Raw genomic sequence first — 24,897 nt, 5'->3', positions numbered from 1 at the left:
CCCCTGTCCATGCGCTATGTCCCTGCATATAAAAAGCACGTGACAGCCCAGAACAAGTACAATACCTGTCATAGCAATAATACTCCCAGTAGTGGAAGCCATGGAGATGTGTGAGACTGTAAAGCCCCTAAGAGGCACGTGCAGCTAACAGTGTACAGAGTTCCAACTACAAAAGTATGCACAGCACATTACACAGACCCTGTTAGGAGTTAATAGTATACATATACCTGGACAGCCTTACGTGCAACACACAGCATCTGTCCAGCTATGGCCCCCCCTAGTACAGAGGCAGGTGTGGACTGTGGACCAGGGAAGACATCCAGACAGCGGTGTCAGCCCCCACACCCAGTGTAAAGCAGCATGTCTGCATGGTAGGTTCTGTAAACCCATCCAGTGTCCCCCGTGGCCGGTGCACAAAGGTATGTAGGCCCAATTAGGTAGAGGAGGGTGCAACACTGGGTTACTCCCCTATGTAACCTCTGCCACTGAAACCGAGGCAGGGCCCCACACCCTGATTGGGTAACAGGTACAACTGGGAGTTTAAAGGGACATGTACACCACATGTAGAAACTCTGTATGAAGCAGGAGATGGTTGAGCCCCATGGCTGTCTAAACTGCAGATAGTGCCTCCATAGCATAACAAGCAGGTAGATGAACCTGTAGTATTGACATCTGCACAGTGCACCATCGCAGGCAGTACGACAAGACAGGCTCCACCACAGGACAGCGTCAAGGAACTATTGGCACAACCTATCGGGGAGTGTAGTAGCGCCGACCGTACATAGATCTACCAACTATACATGCTGTGATGGATGCCGAGAGGCCATCTGCAAGTGGTGTTACAATGCTGGAAGCTATGTACCGATATAGCCCTGGGCAGCTTGGCAACAAGTATAGCACAGTGCCCAGCCAACGGGGCAAACCGATGCTGGTAGTCGAGGGATACCTATACCATTTGGAGCGTGAACTGCCACCTAAACGGTACTGGGCATGTATTGAGCGGAGACTGCAGGCCTGTAGAGGTCGTGCCATCACTGTACGACAGGAAGGGGGCGAGAAACTGCTGAAATCACTGCCTCACCAGCATGGGCCGGATGCAACAATAGCCCAGGTCGCTACACTGCGTGTGGAACTGCGGCAGAGGGTGGTAACTGGAAATGAGTTGCCAAGTTTGGTGATGCAGAGTGTCCTAGGCACAGCAGATGAGAACGTACTGCCGGATATGCCTTGCCGTGCAACATAACGTCATAGCATAACCAGGGTCCGTCAGAGAGCACGTGCAGCACTGAGCACGCCTCCAGTAACACTTGCGGATATTGATGTCAGCCACTGTCCACTCCGCAGTGGCACCTTTATGCTCCGTAGGAGATCTGATATGGATGGGACGGATTCCCTGGTTCTCCTCACAACAGCACAGAACCTAAGTGATCTGTGTAGAGCTGACATCATTCTTGCCGATGGCACCTTCCCTACCGGGGCCAATATATGTTGTCAGCTATATACACTACATGGCTGTATTGGGACCCACACCTCATCAAGGATTGTCCCCCTGGTGTACTGTCTCATGACTAGGAAGTCAGAGTCTGCATACTACAGTATGTGGGAGTTACTGAAGAGTATGACTGCAGAACAGGACTGTACCCTGGCTCCACAGTATATAATGACTGATTTCGAGAAGGCAGCGATCCGTGCCAGCCGTAAGGCATTTCCAAAGGGTATTCTGAAAGGGTGCCTTTTCCACTTTGCACAGATCATTTGGCGCCAGATCCAGCATAACCACCTTGTAGCCCTGTATTGTACGGACGCCGTGTTTTCCATTGCCATACGCAAGCTAATTGCGTTGGCATTTCTACCGGTTGAGGATGTTATCCCTGCATTTGTGGACATTGTTGCTATGTTACCGGACTGTGCATGGCCTGTTGGCGTATTCCTGGACCATCATTATGTGCAAGGCCGACCACGCAAGTATGCATCCCGCTGCTCCTCACAGCAATGACTACCGTCATCCTATCCTTTACGTTTCTGGAATGTTAGTGATGTGACCGGCATGGATTTCCCACGGACCAATAACCAGGTAGAGGCATGGCATCGTCGGCTGAAAGTGTTACTGGGACGGCCTACAGTGCAGTTATCAGATCTTTTGACTGTCCTGCAACAGGAGCAGAACCTAACAGATACCCGTCGGGAATCTTTGTTGCGGGGGATGCCTGTTACACCATGAAGAAAGGCAATTGTTGTAAGGGAGCATCGTCTAAAACACATCCTGCAACATAAGTGTGACTATAATGATGTGCAGGATTTTCTCCATGCTGTGGCACATTTCTATAAGTTATGATTATATCATGGTTTAGTATGCACCAAGCACTCCCCACATTACTTTACATTGTGCATTAATAAAGGCCTTGCCCACAGCACACAGGTTTTAGTGTACCACTCTGGTGCCCACTTGGCATCCTAGTCTAGGTGCATGTTACACTGTTGGTTGCACATGGTGGTTTCTAGGGGGTGTGGTGTTTAGATCACATATGGGGTTTCCGTCTGACACCTGTGGTTAGGGTGCAGGGGGTTATTTTCTTTTCGCAGGGAATTGTCTGCAGGCATTTGTCACTACAGCTAAATTTCCATACTGCCATCTGTCCACATCCAGTTGTCCCACAGTGGGTTGTCGCACCGCCTAGGTGCCTGAACCCATAATAATAACATAGTAAGTACTGTTCTTTTGTGTTACATAACTAAATTGCTGAGAGGACTTTCAAGTAGTTAAGTATTCAAAGTGAGGTAGAGATTTGTGAACTGTGTAGAATAATGCAAGGAGTTTATATGAAGGCCATCTTCTAGTGAGTTGTCATGCAGTAATAGGAGATGCTGCTCTCCAAAGCAGATTGAAACAGAACCAGCTGCAAGTTAAAGACAACTTGACTTACACTGACTGCACAATTCCCTTACTCATGGTTAAGATGATATTCTTTGTTAAGTTGCTGATCCTTGTTAACTGGTGCTGCAGTGCTTCTACCGTCTTACAGTAGCTTTCAGAATAAATCGTGTTCATTAACCAACTAGATTTGACAATCACCCAAGGCAAAGTAACTTTTATAATTATTTTTTATATTAGACTGTGTGACTAGTCTTTCTAAGATTCATACCCTCCAAAATCTGTTACTCTGGAGACATGCCTCTAAACTGTACCGCATTTATGTTTCTCATTTTGAGTCTTAAAAATTTGATGTTCAACATTGTTACATGTTGAATGGGTCTGTCACACATTCATTGCTAAGATTTGTAACTACTATCCATGGCAGTCATAGAAAATAATACTGAATCATACTAATTAATTATTTGTTTTTAATTGAGTTGACAGACTAATGTAAGACTTTTTTCAGCTGCTTCATGGATGATAAGTTAAGACTAACTTCAGAATATCTCACTAAATACTTTGTCCATAAATCATCAGTGTCTACCTTAGTAGTTTCCACTTAAGTATTTGGCAGTGCCCTGTATAGACGCAGGCACCTTGAATTGACATTTTTCTTGCAAAACCCTTGAAATGTCATCAATACCTAGTTGCACATGTGGCAACTAGTTTGCAGTGGTAAGCAGTGCCCTCAGAGTTGCAAACCAGATACTCCTAACATTACTTTGTATTCTCACCCGAACCATCTAATAAAAAAAGGCCTGTTGCCATGGATACGAACTTTCCAGGTCTATATTATCTTATCAAAGAGGCATTACAGCGAATGCTTCTTCATTGACCCCTAAAGAACGAACTGCCAGTTCCATTAATGGTCGATTCAGCGATTAATCACTGATCTAGCCAGAAACAAAATATCACTACAAACACACCCCCTTAACTAATTATACCAACTCCAAGATCACACTACAGTGGGGAAAGGGGCAAATTCACACTGATGGCCAAGTGATAAGATAATATAGACCCGAACTTTCCCACTATCTGTGTTACCAGCTTGCTGGATATGGGTATCCTGAGGCAATGTAGAAATTGCCTTATGTTAACTGACAACCAGCTAATTCTCAAAAAAATCATACAGCATCATTGGAAGCAAGGATCTCACATAAAAGCAGTCCTAAGGTCAATCAGGTTATCAGTTATACACATTTTGCACACATCACGCACAGTACAAAGCAGACACATAGACCCACATATGCCGAGGCACTTACATGTAACTTTCCTAAACCCAAATGACCTCTTAGACAAGGTGCACATAACAGATACCCTCAGCAGCCCAAAATGCATCCACATTAACATATACAGTCACATCTCATGGAGCCTCTACTTCTAAGCCCATAAGGCAAGTCACCACACATTCCAACATTCTGGTCATTGGAGACTCCATTGTGAGACACACTGATGTCCTTCTCACCAGGCTGAGTAAGGAGAAAGTCATGGTCAGTTGTTTATCAGGGGACATGATTCAGCAAATTATGCACACAATGAAGTCATTGGACCACAAGTACCAGTATGAGTCAGTCATAGTCCATGGTGGTGTAATTGACCTGAGATATACCTCCCTAGACTATATGAAGATAGACATCATGGAACAGTTGGAATATGTGTCCCAGGCCGGTATGAGCAGGCTAAACTCCTGTTATTAAGTGAGAATTTGGCAAAATTTCAATCCCCAGTAAACCCTGAGAACACTGCTTCCTATGCAGAATTGTTCACAGAAATCCTGTACAAGCATGTTAATAGCTGCATAGAGACAGCTGTACCCACAGGGAAGAAGTACAGAATTAACTCAAAAAACAAGCCACCCTGGTGGAATCACAAAATCAATAAGCTGTATAACAGAAGGAAGAAAATTAAGGCAAAAATTAGGAGGTGCAGCACCCAACAGGATAAAAACACTCTCATCAAACTAAACAAACAACTCAGAGGACAAATAAAGTCTACCAAAGTCAACTTTGAGGTAAGTCTGGTCTCCAAGGCCAAGGACAACCACAAGACATTCTTTAGCTATGTCTGCAGCCTCAAAGGCAATACACAATTGTGTGCAGAGTTCATTGTTAATATAGCCACCTATACTGAGCCAGAAGATATAGCAAACCTACTGGCAGACAAATTCATCTGAAACTTTACCCCTCTCTCCCTCTCAGCCTCATCTGAAGAAATACCATCAAATGTAACTCCCCGTATTTATTTAGCATTTGTTTACTGGGAAAGTCCAACTGGAATAGAGCCCATTTTCAACAGAAACCTGGGGAGAAACGCTCCAGATGCATGTCTTTGGAAAGAGGGACCAGATCCTCAATGCTCTTCCTCTCTCTCTCTAAGGCCAAAAGGTGTGGCCCAGTTAATGTCATGAGCAGGATGCACAGTGTGTTTTGATGTCCTGCCACATTTCTAGTTTTATACACCTTGTGCAGCAGACATCTCACCATACTGTGTGTAAAATGAAGAGGGAGGGTGGCCTAATGGTTAAGGTGTTTGCCTTACAAACACAAGATGCAGCATTTGAGTCTCACAAGGGATAATTGGCTAGGCTTAAAATGACTCGCAAGGGCAATTAGCATAGTACGAACCTATGAACAGTTTTTTTTTTTTGCGTAACATCACTCTTACAGACCCAGAGATGATATTATTCTTGTTTTTGGTGGTGGTAGCCTGCAGTAGTACTGACCTAGCACTGTATATCTTTTTCCAAAGTATACACTAGGATTCATGTTTTTAAATTGTATGCCCTGTAGTTATAATTTTCCTGCCTACTGCATACACTGGCTTGTATTGGTATGCAGTACCATATGCATGTATTTCATTGTCTTTAGGGTCTTTTTGCAAAGCAGCACTTGCCAGCCCTATGCAGTTGTGGACCACTTTTATGAATTCTGGACATGGTCACTAAACTATTTTTAACAACTTTGTTTCAGTTTTAGTTCTTTAGTTCCAAACTGTGAAACAGATTTTTATTGTCCCTTTCTTATTTCGGCAAAAAAAAATTTAAATTTTGTTAAGCGCTGTAAATATTTAGTGACATATACCTCTTTACAACGCATTCTCTTATTTGTAGGCGTCATATTTCTTTATAATTCTAAGTCTACACCAGACTGGATATTTATTCATTGTGACAGTTTACTGACATAAGGCAACTAATGTATCAGATGGTTTATCAGATTCTAAAATGAAACAGTGTAAGGTTTCATAAAAAGTCAAAGCAGAGTGTTGTAAAGCGACTGCAGAAAACGATGTAGAGAACAGGCAGAGGAAACATACTTATGTTCTAGTTTTTTGAGAAATGATAATGTAAGAATTACATTTGAGAGGAAATAGAGTTCTAAATGAAGCTAACATTGCAGTTTTAGGTTGTTGTCTTTTACAATAAAAGAAATTCAAGACTGTTAATACCCACAGTTCTGCACTGCACTTTCTAAGACCCGCATATGTTATAACTTTATTGATACATCTGCAAGAAGTAGAGCTTCACAAAAATTACTACAATGATTTCAATGTAATAGGTTAACATAGTTTTAAGCATTTAAGAGTGCTTGTAGAAAATACCAACAGCTGTTCACTATAGACAGAGCCTCATTTACACTTAACTTACTATTTAATGAATCTCTTACAGGCAAATGCCATTCCTGTTACAAATGGCAAATGGGAGGTCACATCTATTCTACTGGTAACTGATAATAATCTGTAAGTATGACATAATTCCTAATTCAGTACATTTGAGTTCTATATGTGTCTAAAATGTATCATTTCATATGATTTTTGCTCCTATTCTGCATTTCATTTCAGATAAAAATAACATTTTCATCTATAAAGTCAATGTGATTGCAGTCATTGCAGTCAAATTATTGATATTTTAATCAAGAAATGCATGAATTTGTATATTGTATATATTTAACATTCCTTTTTCTAATATCTCTTAGTCCCATAGTAGATGTTAACGTATGAGAGGCCCACTCCATATTCCTTTATCGTTTCTACTCCCACTCGCATCATAGTGTGACGTTTTCTGTATTAAGTATTGCATGGTGATATTTGTGCAGACTGTCTCAGTGGTTGAGCGTTGTTCAAACATCCTCTGTCTTGATAAGTTCTAAACAGGATTCTTGAAAATTGTCTGCAACTGTGTGGGGGGTAGTTTATGTTTTAAAGTACATACCCATTCGATTCATATATTTGTATTAACTTCCCAGAGTATTGGCATATATTACTGCATAGCAGCATATATTCCAGCATGTGGTAGGTATGCAAAGGAGTATCCACAGCAGGGTCCATTATTCAGAAACATGAAAATAGTGGGGTACATTCCAAAGGTACTGCCAGAATTGATGTCTGTACAAGAATGCATCAACCAGAGAAAAAAAAGAAGGATGTACCTTCCCAGTGTCCCACTAACAGTGATGCTTTGCTTGACACATAGTAGCTGAGGAACAATATAACCATTAAATGACATGTCACCACACAAAACATGTATTTAATAGAAGAATGTCACATCATGGCCCACTGCAGTGTACAGTGTACACAAACACACTATCACAGCCATACCCATTTGTCCTACAATGCAATTATAGCTCACATTACCTATGAATAGGAGGAGAAATGCTCACAAGAGCCCTTCATTGCAATATGACATAAAGTATGTCCACTTTGCAACCATGGCCAGGGAGGCTGATATCCTTATAAATCACTCTTTGCCTTGCCTGCAGAATAGTGGCAAATGGCATACGTAGCTGCACTCTGATATATACTGCTACCAATATATTACTAATAGGGCACACAACATTAGATGTATGTGCACTATAAACATTATCTTGATAATGCATGTCCATAAGTGGAAGGAATGATATTGTGCATTGTGAAGCTAGTGGCAATGCCAAGTTAAATGAAACAGTTACAATGTAATATAGTTTTGTGTCACTTCTCTTTTGTTCATCTGTAATGAGAATACTGTTCACAGGCTAGGAGAAAATGAAACTTTTGTCTTTTTTTATATAAAAAAACAGTGCATGTTTTTTGAAGTGTGGTGAATCTCCAGACTTGTTTTCTCCTTTTGGGAGTGGAACAAACAAAGATAAAAGACCAGGAAATGTCTTTCTACTGAGATGTAATTGCTATAATTGCTGATGGACATAATAGTTTGCATATCATTAAGATACAAGGGTGGATTCAGAGGAAGTTAACAGACTTTGACATGCATTGGCAAGTCTGTTGGTGTTTTGACAAATAAAAAATTGATTTTACTACTTGATTTTTTCCCTTTTAATTTCTTCAAATCTTGTGGTTGGTTTTCCAATACCCTGACTGGCATGGACCCCATTCCTAAGTCAAAGTGTGATTAAAGTTCATTCAAATTAGTATTGTTTCAATCTTTGATGTCAGCCAGAAGTGCTGTTTGCAGCACCCACAATGTGCCCAGTAATGACTCCTTCTGTAATTCATATAGAGTTACTTATATTAGTAAAATAGCTAAATATAATTGTAGAGTCTTTTTTTATAAGACTTATTGTTCCTACTACTATTGGAACTGTCTGGGTATCTTTCTTCCACATTGTTCTTGTTTCTGCCTGTAAATCCTTATATTTTATGACTTTGTGTCTCTGTACGCAAGACACTGTAGTCACCGGCTGTAGTGATTTCAATGATCAATGCTACTTTTGTCTTCTTTTCAAGGTCCATTATATCTATTTTTCTCACATCTGTCTTTTGAACTGTTTGTAATAGGTGATCTCATGTGATATAGACGTCATCATTTTCTATGATGCTTTATGTCTCATGGTTCCAGTGTTTTTCAGCTATTTCAGTATTATAATGTTTGCACAATCCCCAATGCATCAGTCTTCCCACATTATTATGCCTTTCAGTATACAGTCCTTCTGCCATTAGTATATCACAACCAGCAACAAGATGTGCGACTGTTTACAATTCTGTTTTACAAAACCTACACTTTGTTCCTCCCACATGCTCAATGGACTTTGTAAACAAGAGTGTATGTAGCCCATTTCTTGGGTCACCATTAACCTTTCATCTATTGGTTTGAATTCACCTCTCCTTAACCATTCCTGTGTTTGATCCTGATTAACATGAGGGTCTTCCAAGAGTTTCTGTACTTGCTACTATATTTATGCATTTTCCACATTTCATGCCTTCTCATCTGATCATTCACCTTATATTCTTTCTTATGTTTTTGCCATATTCAGTTACTACCTGAATTTTATGTACTTCTGGTTTGATTTCCATTCCCACTTGATGCCAGTATGCTTCTGCCACACTAAGAAGAGAAATCATCTTAACTCATTACAGCCGAGTGATGTCTACAAGCGTTTCTGCAGTTATCGCCTACTGCTCCTCTAGGAGTCAAATATTGCCTGTTCATATTTGCATTAATAAATCCAAAACCATGCTACACACAAGGTATCAGAATATTTTATCTTGAAGCATATATGATGGCAAACACAATTGTATTGATATATGACCTCTGTTAATAAGTATTTGTTAGAAAATACTGTGAAAAAAAGAATCCACAGACACAAACTCCCTTTGGATGAAATATTTATTCAAACAAGTTAAGCGCTTTCGTCAATCCAATCAGCTGACTTCCTCAGAACAAATGGAAAAACACACAGACAGCCTTTTATATTGAAAAGAAGTCATGTGGCTAACTAAAGAGCGCCAAAAAAATTATAAAAATGACAGTATTAATTTTACTAGCTTTTTAAGATTGCTTTCTTACAGAGTGTAATATCTAATACATATATATATATATATATATATATATATATATATATATATATATATATATATATATAGACACACATACACACATATATATATATATATATATATATTATATTTTTTATTTTTACTTACACAGTTTAGATGGTTTTTGATAAAAGTATTGCATTGTGATTTTTTGCAATGTTTATAATGTTTAACATTTTTATAATGTTCTTTGGCGCTCTTTAGTTAGTCACATGACTTATTTTCAATATAAAAGGCTGCCTGTGTATTTTTTCATTTGTTCTGAGGAAGTCAGCTGATTGGACTGACGAACGCGCTTAACTTGTTTGAATAAATCTTTCATCCGAAGGGAGTTTGTGTATGTGGATTCTTTTTTTCAGTATTTGTTAATACTGTAAGGTGATAAATTCATTTATAAAGGCTGAAGCAACACCCACTGGGCGTTAAAGATATACACTCAAAAGAGCTCTGCTGGAGGGAATGAGTTAAATGAATTCTCCTCATGTATCAAAACTTTCACTGTGTTTGGGTCTTGTGAAGTCAGCAGATATGTATGCAGTCCCACTATTGCAGATCTATATATAAAATCAATTTCAAGGTTGCCCATACCTCCTTTGGAATGGGGACTATATAATCCATTTCCTATTACGCTGTTGCAGACGCAGGTTGTTGAATGTGTCTTTGTTGAACAGTAAAGTGCGAAAAGGCAAAATAGAGAAGCAGCTGTTCAGCGAATTCTTTCCCTGGGAAAGAATTTGTTTGGCCATTTTTGCTACTTTGCCTTTTCAGCATTGTAGTGTGATCTCGGAGTTGGTATATTTAAGTAGGGGGTGTGGGGGGCTTCACCCCCCCCACATTAAGTAATGTTTTACTGTTGTGTTTTTTTTTGTTTGTTTTGGAACAGCGATTGTTTTCCATTGGAAAATAATCGCTGTTCTGAAGTTACAGTGTTGCAAACTTTCACTTACATGTGATTGATTATCTGTCATTCACTCTTCTGAGCATGCGATATATTAATATAGACCCATATAATCTTGGTATGCACTGATTTTATAAATCATTTGGTGAGCATGAAGCATCCTTCTTGTTTACCTCTCTAATTTAAAACCACAGCGATTTGCTTCATAAATTTATTTGCTCACAAATACAATACAGTTCAAGGATTAAGTGCTTTCATCTCATAGCCAGAGACTTCATCAGAATCAATACATGAATTGCTTAAGCATTTAAATATACCTCGCCATCTAAAAAAAACACAGCTCATTGGTTGTGTATTTAACAAGATAATTGTCTAATCACCAAAATTTAAAGCTCAAGTTCCCAATATTTTAATCTTGGAAAAAATGCACCTTAAATTACTACATATAATTGTACATAAATTACAACACATAAGCAATATATTAAAAACAATTAAAATATATTAATAAATAGATACATATATTTGTATGTATTTCATATATAATATAATATATGCATACATATATTAAAATGAAATTAATATTCAATTAATTATGCATCTCTACCCTTTTTGGGTCTGCTGCTTTCAGTTTGAGAACCAGGGTAATAGATAAATGGTCATTAAGGCCAGGATAGTGGACCGCACCCAACCTAAGTTGCCACATCAACTCACGAAACTCCAATTTTGTTTCCCAATCACCTCCCCTCTCATTGGGCATTACTTCTTCCAGCACCCAAAACTTGAATTCTGCTCGATAACATGCTAATCTGTGCCTGTATAAGACATTATATTAATTTTTCTTATTTACATCCCTCATGTGTTTATATATGCGTTGCCTAAGGCATCGCTCTGTCTTGCCTATGTAGTATGCCCAGCATACTGTGCAATAGGCCAGGTAAACTACCCCCTTTGTATAGCAGCTAGCATATTTCTTGGCTTTTAACAAATATTTAATACCAGGGATATATAATTCTTTTTTGTCAGCTATATGTGGACATTGTGTGCGCCTCCCACATTTAAATGTACCTGTTCTGGTACTAGTTCCTATAGTTGCTTCTCCTCTTTTCTGTTCATAAATTTCTTTAAGATTCTTGTTCCTCCTGAAGCTAATCCTCAGAGGTTTGGAGAAGCATTCAACTTTAGAGGATATTCTCTTGAAAATATTCCAAACAGTGTTAATACATCTTTTGACCCATCCTATATTGTTATAATAGGTCAATATCAAATATGGATTAGACTCCATACACTGTTCCTTGCCTTCTTTGATGTTCTCTCCCCTCTGTCTATAAATACATTCACTATTAAGTAGTGGCTTGTAGGTATTACCCCAACCTTGTATAATACTATCTTTTATAGGACCAATAACCCTATCGGGATATCCTCTTTCCTTGAATAACTGATGGACAAATTCCATTTTTTTCAGAAAATCATCTCTATCTAGATTAATTCGGAGTGAAATGTACTGTTGGAACATTATGGGACATTACATTTTTATTCTTGGTTGGATAATTCTTTCACGAGGAAGGGTAAAAGTGACCCTAAACTCAACAAGCCCGTGGGGACATTTAACGAACAATGTAAGAAATTAAAACAATGTTTAACTAAATACAAAACGTTTGTTTTAGATAATTGGTATTTAGCACAATGTATTCAAAAAAATATCGTACCCAAAGGGTTACGATTAATTAAGTTCCCTAACAATACTGTCAAAGGTTCAGAATTTTATAATATTGTGCAAGGCATATTGAATGATTGTGGTATTTTAATTTTAAAAGCGATGGTAAAGAACAACGAAGTAACTATGGCAGAGCACAAAACATTGACAGTTTATATAGGGATATTAGTAATAATTTACTATTCAATGTGACTGAATACAAAAGCATCTATTTTAGAACTATGCAGGATGTGGATAATACTATTGAGAAAAATCATAAAAGGAAAATATCTAAAATGGAGAGAGACTTATATGATTATGAACAGGGTATTGCCTATCCACTAGTTAACAACATACCAATGGGACAGACCAAAAGATGTGTCCCCAGTGGCAAAGGATTTAGACCGGATTATCCAAGACATCCATCTCGGGATGCCTATGAGGGTGGAATTATTAAAAGAGGGGAAAGAGATCATGTTAAATATGTTCCAGATTACAGTTATACTAATAATCACATACAAATTAGCCCTTTAGGAGCCGAGGGCCCGCGGAGGTCAGAGAGAATACGCAACATGCAAAATCAGCCTACGTATGCAGAAGCAATACGACATCACCACCCATATCCTTAGTGGATAAGGATGAGCAATTTGATAACCTGTCTTGTTCTTTATCGTATAAGCCCACCATTAATGTGCCTTTGTTCCCTGAACATCTGAGTATTGATAGATTATTACTATTCAATAATGGAGTTACTTGTTCTAATGTTTTTAACTTGTTTAACAGCTTTGAGACTTCTGAGGCATTTATTGGGAACTATGCTAACGTTTCAGTATCTAATGAGATACCAGGGTTGTATAATTTGGGGAACGTAGAACAACAATTGGATAGGACTATAATAAATATACAGGATAATTTCATTATATACAACTATACTGACCTACAGGTTAATGACGTATATTTTTCATTATTTTTAAAAGGATTTTTATTTGTACCAGCCAGTGTACCTGGATTGGAGGATATGTTAATAGATATTAAACTTTTTACAAGGAAGTTAAATCTCGAACATTTGTATAAACACAAATCTAATGAATGTAACAATAAAAATTGTGCTTTGACAAAGAGAAGCACTTTTAATCCTCAACTGCAACAGGAAATATATAATTTTGAAACATGTCTTACTAGTTTAATTAGAAGTGATTACTATCAGTACAAGAACATCCATTCAAACCTATCCATTGAAGAAAATAAATTATTAATGGAATTAAGGAATGATGAGAGAATACGTGTAATGAAACCGGACAAAGGGGGAGGGGTGGTCCTTATGGACATTGGGACTACACAGCTAGGATGTTGGAAATTCTTAATAACGATGTATGTTATTCAGTGGTATCCAAAAATGAAGTGATTATTTCCTATAGAAGAATTGACCTCATGTTAGAGGACAATTTAATGCAGGGCCTTACAGATATGGAATTGTATCACTTTTTAAGGGTGCCTAACCCAATTATACCAACTATCTTTGGAATTCCAAAGATACACAAAGGGATTGAAAACCCACCCTTGAGGCCCATTGTTACATCCAGGGGTTCTAAAACACAACCCATGGCTATTTTTGTTGATATAAAAGTTAAAACTTTTCATATAAAATACCCTCATTTTCTAATAGACTCTTGGGATTTCTTGAATAAAATTGGAAAAACAACATTTTTTGTCAACTCTATATTTCTGACTGTAGATGTCAGAGATTTGTTTTCAGTGATTCCCCATGAGATCGGAATGGATTGGTATGAACAGATGATTTCAGAATTTGGTTTCCTAACAGCCGATGAATATAGGTTAGTGTTGGAAAATATGGAAACAGTCTTAAAATAGAACTATATATACTTCCAGGGAGATATTTACCATCAACTAAATGGGGTGGCTATGGGCTCCTCATGTGCACCCATATATGCCAATATAGTTATGCTGTATTGGGAGAAACATTTTGTTTACAGATCCCATTACTCAGATTATATTCAAGAATATTATAGATTTTTGGATGATATTCTTATAGTTTGGGGGAGGAAGACTTGATACCAGAATTTATGAATTATTTGAACCATACCACAAATTTTTTGGAGTTTACTTACAAAATTGATGCTGAGGAGGCCCATTACTTGGATGTTAAAATAATAAAAGACAAACAGAATAAAACATATAAGTCTAGCATATTCTGAAAGAAATCTTTCTCTAATTCATATTTACACTAATGATAGTGACCATCCATTGTTTTTAAAAAATAATATTGCTAAAGGCCAGATGGTTCGTATTGCCCAGATGACATCTGATAGAGATGATTTTCTGAAAGAAATGGAATTTGTCCATCAGTTATTCAAGGAAAGAGGATATCCCGATAGGGTTATTGGTCCTATAAAAGACAGTATTATACAAGGCTGGGGTAATACCTACAAGCCACTACTCAATAGTGAATGTATTTATAGACAGAGGGGAGAGAACATCAAAGAAGGTAAGGAACAGTGTATGGAGTCTAATCCATATTTGATATTGACCTACCACAACAATATAGGATGGGTCAAAAGATGTATTAACACTGTTTGGAATATTTTCAAGAGAATACACTCTAAAGTTGAATGCTTCTCCAAACCTCTGAGGATCAGCTTTAGGAGGAACAAGAATCTTAAAGAAAATTATGAAAAGAAGATGGTAGAAACAACTATAGGAACTAGTACTAGAATAGGTACATTTAAATGTGGGAGATGCACACAATGTCCATTTATAGCTGGCAAAAATAATTATGTATCCCTGGTATTAAATATTTGTTAACAGCCAAGAAATATGCTAGCTGCTATACAAAGCGGGTCGTTTACCTGGCTTACTGCATGGTGTGCTGGGCATACTACATGGGCAAGACAGAACGATGCCTTAGCCAACGCATATATAAACACATGAGGGATGTGAGAAATGAATATAATGTCTTATATAGGCACAGATTAGCATGTTATCAAGCGGAATTCAGGTTTTGGGTGCTGGAAGAAGTAATGCCCAATGAGAGGGGAGGTGATTGGGATACAAAACTGGAGTTTCATTAGTTGATTTGGCAACTTAGGTTGGATGCGGTCCACTATCCTGGCCTTAATGACCATTTATCTATTACCCCGGTTCTCAAACTGAAAGCAGCAGACCCAAAAAGGGTAGAGATGCACAATTAATTGAATATTCGTTTTATTTTAATATATGTATGTATTTGCATACATGTATTATATTATATTATATATTAAATGCATACAAATATATGTATCTTTTTATTAATATATTTTAATTGTTTGTAATATATTGCTTATGTGTTGTAATTTATGTACAATTATATGTAGTAATTTAAGGTGCATTTTTTCCAAGATTAAAATATTGGGAACTTGAGCTTTAAATTTTGGTGATTAGACAATTATCCTGTTAAATACACAACCAATGAGCTGTGTTTTTTTAGATGGAGAGGTATATTTAAATGTTTTAAGACTTTTATGTATTGATTCTGATGAAGTCTCTGGCTATGAGATGAAAGCGCTTAATCCTTGAACTGTATTGTATTTGTGAGCGAATAAATTTATGAAGCGAATTGCTGTGGATTGAATTTGTAACTTCATGGTTTACAATTCAGACAGCCTCTATTGGAATACTGCCTGTTTTGGTTACATTGGTGAACTGTTCTTTTTCTTATACCTCTCTAATTTATTGCACACCTTTTGGATCCAGCCAATCACTCCAAAACTATAAGTTAGGACAGGAAAAGCAAATCGGTTTATAGTTTGAATTTTATTCCTAGATGTCAAAGCTGTTTTCAGGGTTAATTTAAGTCTTCTACAATATTTCTTACTAAGTTTTATTTGCATTTGTTCATGTTTTATTGTTGATCCTTCATCAGTTCCTAAATATTTATATACTCCCTCTTGCTTAAGTTCTTTTTTTTTCGCATTCTTGTCCCAAACTGATGTTTTCATGGTGCTGCAGCTTTCCTGCTTTAAAGGTGGCTTTTGCACATTTATCAAGACCAAATGACATTCTTATATCATCTGGTAAAGTTTTGATTACGTGCAGTTGTGCTTTCAGCTCCTCATCTGATGAGCTGTACAGTTTTAAATCATTGACAAACAGAAGTTTGCTTTCTGGGAGCCAAATTATAGCCATGACCTAATCTATTAAGCAGACAGCTTAATGGGTTAAGGCCAAGGCAAAAGAACAACAGTGACAGAGAGTCACCTTGCAGTATCCCTCTTTGGATTTTTATCCCTGGGATAATAATTTGTCCTTTATCATGACTTAATTGCAAAGTGGTTTGCCACTGTTTCATGATCCCTGTATGTAATCTATCAGTGTAGTGTGTATCTCATACATTTTAAGCACTCTTATCCATGAGTGTGGGATACTGTAAAATGCTTTTTTGTAGTCAGTCCATGCCATACATAGATTCTTCCCCTTTCTACAGTTCTCCACTATGACTTTATTTAAGAACAAGCAATCCTTTGTTCCATATGACTTTCTTTTATTGTCCTTTTGTTCTATTGCCATAATTGAGTTTTCTTCTGAATGACTGTAAACTCTGTCGGCATCAGTTCCAGTGTATACTTTATACTTCATCAGAAGGCAAGCTACTAATCTACAATTTTTAGGGTAGCTTACAGGTTTACTCTTAAGTAGGAGCATTCATTTTCCTGTTGTTTTCCAGGTTGATGTCTGTTTGGGGTGCACATATAAATAGTTCTTACTCATAGCTAAATCTTCATGCAAAGATGTTAATAATTTTAACCAGAAGTTAGTTACTGCATCTGGGGCTGGTGGTTTTACAGTTAGAGGCTTTTCTTAACTTTGTTTTAATTTCTCTGACTGTTATTTCATCCCATTTCATATCCTGTACCTTTAAGCTTCTTATTCTTTCTTTTAACTGTTCTGTGAATTTAGCATCCTTGTTATGTTCCACAGGATTGTCATACATACTTCTCCAAAATGCATTATTTCTTATTTTTGTTGGTAATCTTTCAATTCCTTTTACTTTGTTTCCTAATTCTCTATAAAACGTTTCGGTTTTGGGTCATCAATAAATTGCTTATATTGTACTTTTCCTTTATATTTATCTGTGTATCTTCTAAGTTTTTCTGCTTGTCCTATTGTTTTTAAGTTATTATTTGCAATAGTGCATGATAAATCCTGATCTGTTATAATACTGTGCATTGATTTTATCACATCTATCTTTCTAAGCATTTTTGTTGATCTGTTCCTTTTCTAACAGTGACACTTCTTGTCTTAATTGCTTTATGGTTTTCTCTGTTCTATACTTCTATGATGATATTAGATTTCTCCCCTTCCTTCCCGTCACTACCCTGTACTATTGTAGTAGAATTTTATCTGTTATTAATTTAACTGCACAGTAATATATCCTGTTTACTTCTGTTATATCACATGAATCTCTATGGACAGTCCTAATTACTGTGTTCATTTGTTTTATCAAACTTCTAACTTTTTTGGGTTTTGTTGACCTTGTGCAGTCTATTTCTTTCATTGATCTTAATATGTCTGTCTAGCTCTATTAAATCAAGCAACTCTTCTCTTAGCTCATTTTCTTCTAAACTGAGGGCACATTTTTTGTTATTCATTTCCTGCAGACATTCTATAGAGAGTTCAGCAGTATCTTCCTGTGGCATATTCTCTTCAGTTTCATCCTGTGTCATCCATTGCTCTGTCATAATGGAATGAACTAGCCTATCACTCCTCATTGTTGACTGGGTCAGAGTTGCCACAGTTTCCTGTTTCTTCCCTTGCTGTCTAGCTTCAAGTGAACATTTAAACTGGTTTTGTGTGAAAGGCTGCAAAATATCTTGGTTATGGCACCTGACCAGTTGCTTCCTATTGCACTGCTTTCCTCCTTAATTTGGATGTCTATTGCTCTATCCTGCTGTGGTGTTTTCTGAATTAGAATTTCTACACTGAATCCTTCATTTTGCAGGTACTCCATAACCTCAATTTTTATTTCTTTAACTTCTCCATTACTAATCTTCTTTTCTCCTTTCCCTCTTTGTCTTCTTAGTTTTTGTACTGTAAAGTTTTCCATGTCTGGATTCATTTACTTGTATTTCTCTTCAAACATCTTTGGTGCTGCTCTTTTTGTATTGATTAGTTTTGCTTCTTTGTCCTTTGCATAAATATTACACCATATTAAATCTCTTTTTCTTTCCTATGTCCATATTTCTTCTTCGGATGTCTCCTGATATTCCTGTTTCTCCTTACTTTGGGAACTTGTTCCATCATGCTGTGATGTAAGCTGTGTTAGACCTTCTACACCAAATCCTTCACTTGCAGGCACTCCATAACTTCAACGTCTATTTTTTTACTTCTACTGTACTAATTTTCTTTTCAACATTTCCTCTGTGTTATTATTTTTTATTGTGAAATGTTCCATATCTGGATGTCTTTGCCAATATTTCTCTTTGAATATCTTCGGGACTGCCTTTTTTGTATTGATTAATCTGGCTTTTGACTTTGCATAAATATAGCAGCATATCAAATATCTCTCTCTTTCTTTCTTTCCCTTGTCCATATTTCTTTTTATACTTTTCAAAAATCTCTAGGTTTTGTTGTTTTTATTTTCACACTTCCTCAGATGCTTCTTTTTTTTTCAAACAGATCAAAGTTTCTTGATCTATATAGTATTTTTCATAAATCTGTTATATTAATGAACACAAATTTTTATTTGAAGCTTCTGACAGTTTTTTTTTTGTGGAAATATTTTCTTTCCTTTAATTTCTCTGTTAATCTTTTTGTATATCTTGTGTCTGAAATTTCTGTTTTTTTTTTGCGTAATAGTAGAAATACATAATTTCTTTCTTATCCTCAATAGTCTACTCTCTTTGGACCCCAACAGCTCCAGTGTGAGGAGGGTGATGCCATGTGATGAACAATGTGGGCAAAGGGAAAACTATATAGCTGTGTATACCATATTGTGCAAGGAAGGATAGATGCTGATGCTGTCTTGTTTGTATGGCCCTATCTGTGAAATTTATATAATTGTTATTATTATTTTTTTTTATTATTATTGTTGTTGTTGTAGTTAAAGTCTCACAGTTACCACAAAGGGTTAAGGCTATGAGCTGCTTCATGTGGTACAGGGTTTGATTCTCTCAGCTTTTGTTTGTCTGTTGTGTGACTTTGAGCAAGTCACTTAACCAGACAGTGGGAAATGGGCTAGACACCGCAGTTGTCTCCTGGACTGCTTGCCTAGTAACTGCTGATGAACCTTACAATAGGTAGAGCTAGGGTTTCTGTATTTAGCCCTATCCAGTGAACTTAGGTATCTGGATATTATTTTTTTCTGAATATATCCTATCTGTATTTATTGACTTTTATTTTGTTTTTCTGTCCCATAACCAGGCCAGCAGAGCATATTCCTTTGTGCTTTTGGGGCTGGGTTTTGCTTACTTTGTAGATGACTGAACGCACACTTTTGGGCACTGTCTTGCTACTACTTCATTCCTGACATCTCATGACAGTGAGCTGGCACCACTGCCAGGAAATGTGACAGTACAAATGCACCACAGCGACCAGTGTGATACCTAGGTTGCAGCATATTTGGCGTCAATGGGGTTTGAATGGATAGCAGGTTCAAATGTACAAACATAACAGAAAAACAAGACAGGCGAGTGGTGACACACAGAGAGGGGGAGGTCAGTGGATTAGAAAATATCAAACAGAAGACAATGGTGGTAGGGATGCCTGGACAACAAACAAGGGAGGACAATAGCACAAAAGGGATGGGAACACTAGGATAGGGAATAAGGTGGGTATTATACCCAGGAATGCCCTCCCCATGATTGACCTGGTGGGAGTCTAGACAACTGTGTGCTCTCTCACCATTGGGCCCTGGCTGAAATGGTTCTGCCAGCAGTGGGCTGAGATGAGACTCTGCAAGCTGCAGTAGTATTTCCAGGTGGCTGATTTGGTCATCGAGAATCCAGTCCACCAGCTCCTTCACCATATCGCCAATCTTCCTCTGCATCACATATTGCTCTCCCTCGGAAGAGACACCAATAGGAAGAAGAACACTCCTGGCCAGCAAAACCTCACTGGGGCATGGTTAGGGGGCCTATCACCATCCTCTGAGGGTAGTACTGGGGTGGTGGCACTTTTAGGTTCAGATGCAGATGTCCCTGGTTTTGTGGGCCTTTTGGGGTGGGCAGTCTGTGGCATAGGCACAGGCACTGATGTATAGAAAAGTAAAACAAATGGAGAGAAACAACATAGCAACCAAAAATATTTATTTAAGAAAGGGATACGGTTGGGGGGGATGCAGACATAAAATAAAATACAGTACTGCATAATAATGAGAATTTGGATAGTTCAGCTAGAAGTGCAATATTCTTATGTGAAAACATAAATGATATTAACAGGTGACTGTTACAAATAAAAAGAAATAACCTGATATTTGCAGTATATGTGTACTGAAATTATATATGAGCTATATGGCCAGCTGTGTACTAACCACACCATCTGTGATTGTTGCGGGGTGTATGTATGACTAGATACAATTATGTCACTGCATAGGAATATGCAGTCATATGCTGCAGTACAAAAGGTTTCGTGGGCTTGATATAATGATGTCACTGCATAGGAATATGCAGTCATATGCTGCAGTACATAAGGTTCCGTGGACTTGATATACTGTACTACATAAGGTTCCGTGGACTTGATATAACGATGTCACTGCATAGGAATATTTTTATTTATTTATTTTTATTTTATTTTATATTTGTTGACCAAGCTAGTCTAACTGGATATATTTCCATTTTCAGTAGAGGCCCGGGGAGAAAAGCTCCAAACATAGCAAAAATATTGTATACAGATGTATAACAAATAAAGTAGGAGGAAATTAGAATACAAAAAAGAGTCTAGAAGAAGTACTAATACTAAGAAGGATGAGTAGATAGGATTATATAAGTCATCTTACAACATGATATATGAGGTACTTTATAGTTCATTGATAGATTAAATAAATACTGGAAGTTATATTAATCTTACTAGTAACAGTTACTGCATACAGAGGGGTAGGCAGAGTGAAATTTTGTATCCAGAGGCAGTGTGAAGATAGAAGTAGAGAAAGGTTGAAGATTAGTCAGGGTTACTGCAAGGATATAACCAGTGAGTTTTTAGGTATCTTTTAAGTTTTTGCTTAAAGAGTGACAGTGAAGGTAGTAGAGTTAGATCCATTGGTAGAAGGTTCCAGTTTTTTCCAGCAGTATTGGAGAAAAGGGTGTCACCTGCCAAGTTACTGGACTTGCTTATGCTAGCAAACAATTTGCTAGAAGAGCGTAGGGAATTAAGATTATCATAGGGGGTAATGAGGTTAGCGAGTATAGGAGTATTTTTTGGTTGGTAAAAGATCTTATGGGCAATGGTAAGTTGGGAAAAAATCAGAATGTTATGAAGTTCAAGCCAATCTAGCTGCTTTAGATTCTGACAGTGATGAGTTTGAAATGCATTACCAGTGGCAAATCTGGCAATATTATTGTAGGAGCTTGCTAGTTTGAGAAGATTATTTTTTTTAGATTAGTGTAAATAGGTGAGGCGTAAAGAAGAGTTGAGATTAAATGAGAGTGGGCAATAGTGGTTCTAGCTGTTGGAGTTAAGAAGGGTTTGATTCTATATAAGGACCCATTTCTCTGTTTACTGTTTGTATGGTGTTATCTGTGCAGTACATACGGTTCCGTGGACACTAACCCCAATATGCAGTTATATGTACATAAGGTTCCATGGACTTATTATACACTTAAATCTGTATTCTGTTTTTCTGACCAGGTTGCTCCCATTTGTGTCTTCTTTTCAGAGGAGAGAGATATGGTGGCATTTCCTTGTGTTTTTATAACTGCCATGGGATCATGTCTGTCCATGGGAGATGCCACCAACTTGGGCAGATAGGACCTCAGTTGAAAGTCTCATCCAAAGGACAGCACACTAAGCAGTGTAGCCCACCCTCATGTTAAACTATAGTGCCAGTAATGGAAAATAAAGGAAAGTCTATGGGGTGCGAATAGAACCCACAAACTTCCACCATCAAAGGCAAGTCTGCTACTTCTTGAGAGACTGGCACTAAGACTTCTGCTAACCCCAAACACCCTGTAATGTACAACCACACGTAGTGACTACCACAGAGGCATAACTTTAACAGCTGACAGTCTATCAACAGTGACTAAAAAGGTGAAATAATGTTCTTCCTATTAAGCTGCCTGTTACGTGTATATTGTGTAAGGGTGACTTATTTCAACAGTGATACTGAAGAAAGGATAACCATACATCTATTGATATTAAAAATGTACTCACACCAGTACCTGGAATGGTGTGACAGCATCCTCTCGTGCCCCAAGCCATTCTCCTCTGTGGCTTCCTCGGCAGATGTATAATTACTGTACAGTCCATACTGGACAAATAGCCCTAGAAGCATTCTAACTCATACTTCCAGTACATCTGAGGTGCCCTCACAATAACCTCTTCTTCCCATTGGATAAGAAAGATTGGATGGCAATTCCATAGGTCACTGTAGTGGTGCCTGCACCATTTGCCAATATGGGGATTGCCAGTAGAATCATTAAGTGCCCTGGTGAGACAGTGCCATCCACCTTATAAAGGGGTTTCTCATACAAGTCCCCCAGGAAATGGTCCTGGTGGTCTCTATGCAGTAAGTACAGGAAGACATTGCTCTCATGTGAGCATCACTAAGGCACGCTGCATGTACCAATGTCAATAAAAGCCATGGCTACACTCTGTGTCTTATACCATATAATTGTGTCTGACATCTCATGGTCAAATATGGCATCCCTAGGGGCATCCTGCATGTACCAATGTCATTAGAAGCCTTTGGCATACTCTATGTCTTATACCAGATAATTGTGTCTGACATCTCTTGGTCATACATGGCATCACTAGGGCACCATGCATGTAACAATGTCATTAGAAGCCATGGCCATACTCTATGTCTTGTACTAGATACTTGTGTCTGACATCTCATGGTCATACATGGCATCACTAGGGCACCCTGCATGTACCAATGTAATTCGAAGCCATGGCCATACTCTCTGTCTTATACCACATAATTGTGTCTGACATCTTATGGTCATACATGGCATCACTAGGGCACCTTGCATGTACCGATGTCATTAGAAGCCAAGGCCATACTCTGTATCTTATACCAGATAATTGTGTCTGACATCTCATGGTCATACATGGCATCACTAGGGCACCCTGCATGTACCAATGTCATTAGAAGCCATGGCCATACTCTGTGTCTTATACCAGATAATTGTGTCTGACATCTCATGGTCATACATGGCATCACTAGGGCACCCTGCATGTACCAATGTCATTAGAAGCCGTGGCCATACTCTGTGTCTTATACCAGATAATTGTGTCTGACATCTCATGGTCATACATGGCATCACTAGGGCACCTTGCATGTACCAATGTCATTAGAAGCCATGGCCATACTCTGTGTCTTATACCAGATAATTGTGTCTGACATCTCATGGTCATACATGGCATCACTAGGCCACCCTGCATGTACCAATGTCATTAGAAGCCATGGACATACTCTGTGTCTTATACCAGATAATTGTGTCTGACATCTCATGGTCATACATGGCATCACTAGGGCACCCTGCATGTACCAATATCATTAGAAGCCATGGCCATACTCTGTGTCTTATACCAGATAATTGTGTCTGACATCTCATGGTCATACATGGCATCACTAGGGCACCCTGCATGTACCAATGTCATTAGAAGCCATGGCCATACTCTGTATCTTATACCAGATAATTGTGTCTGACATCTCATGGTCATACATGGCATCACTAGGGCACCCTGCATGTACCAATGTCATTAGAAGCTGTGGCCATACTCTGTGTCTTATACCAGATAATTGTGTCTGACATCTCATGGTCATACATGGCATCAGTAGGGCACCCTGCATGTACCAATGTCATTAGAAGCCATGGCCATACTCTGTGTCTTATACCAGATAATTGTGTCTGACATCTCATGGTCATACATGGCATCACTAGGGCACCCTGCATGTACCAATGTCATTAGAAGCCATGGCCATACTCTGTGTCTTATACCAGATAATTGTGTCTGACATCTCATGGTCATACATGGCATCACTTAGGGCACCCTGCATGTATCACCATCAATAGACGCCGTGGCCATACTCTGTGTCTTATACCAGATAATTGTGTCTGACATCTCATGGTCATACATGGCATCACTAGGGCACCCTGCATGTACCAATGTCATTAGAAGTCATGGCCATACTCTGTGTCTTATACCAGATAATTGTGTCTGACATCTCATGGTCATACATGGCATGACTAAAGGCACCCTGCATGTACGAAAGTCATTAGAAGCAGTGGACACACTCTGTGTCTTATACCAAATAATTGTGTCTGATATCTCATGGTCATACATGGCATCACTAGGGCACCCTGCATGTACCAATGTCATTAGATGCTGTGGCCATACTCTGTGTCTTATACCAGATAATTGTGTCTGACA

The 24,897-nt window shown here is 38.2% G+C and overlaps 1 protein-coding gene across 1 annotated transcript in view; it reads left to right on the top strand.

The window, feature by feature from the left end:
- LOC122804723 (dipeptidyl peptidase 4-like) overlaps nt 1-24,897 on the top strand; it is a 1,230,541-nt gene that overhangs the window by 692,387 nt on the left and 513,257 nt on the right. Inside the window, exon 14 of the mRNA XM_044074775.1 lies at nt 6,579-6,649. Coding sequence (XP_043930710.1) covers nt 6,579-6,649 — 71 coding nt within the window. The remainder of the gene's footprint in view (nt 1-6,578; nt 6,650-24,897) is intronic.

The sequence above is a fragment of the Protopterus annectens genome, chromosome 6.part0 (genome assembly GCF_019279795.1).
Source record: "Protopterus annectens isolate FY-2018-M chromosome 6.part0, PAN1.0, whole genome shotgun sequence".
NCBI classification, from domain to species: Eukaryota; Metazoa; Chordata; order Ceratodontiformes; family Protopteridae; genus Protopterus; species Protopterus annectens.
This window is presented reverse-complemented; position numbering and strand designations above follow the sequence as displayed.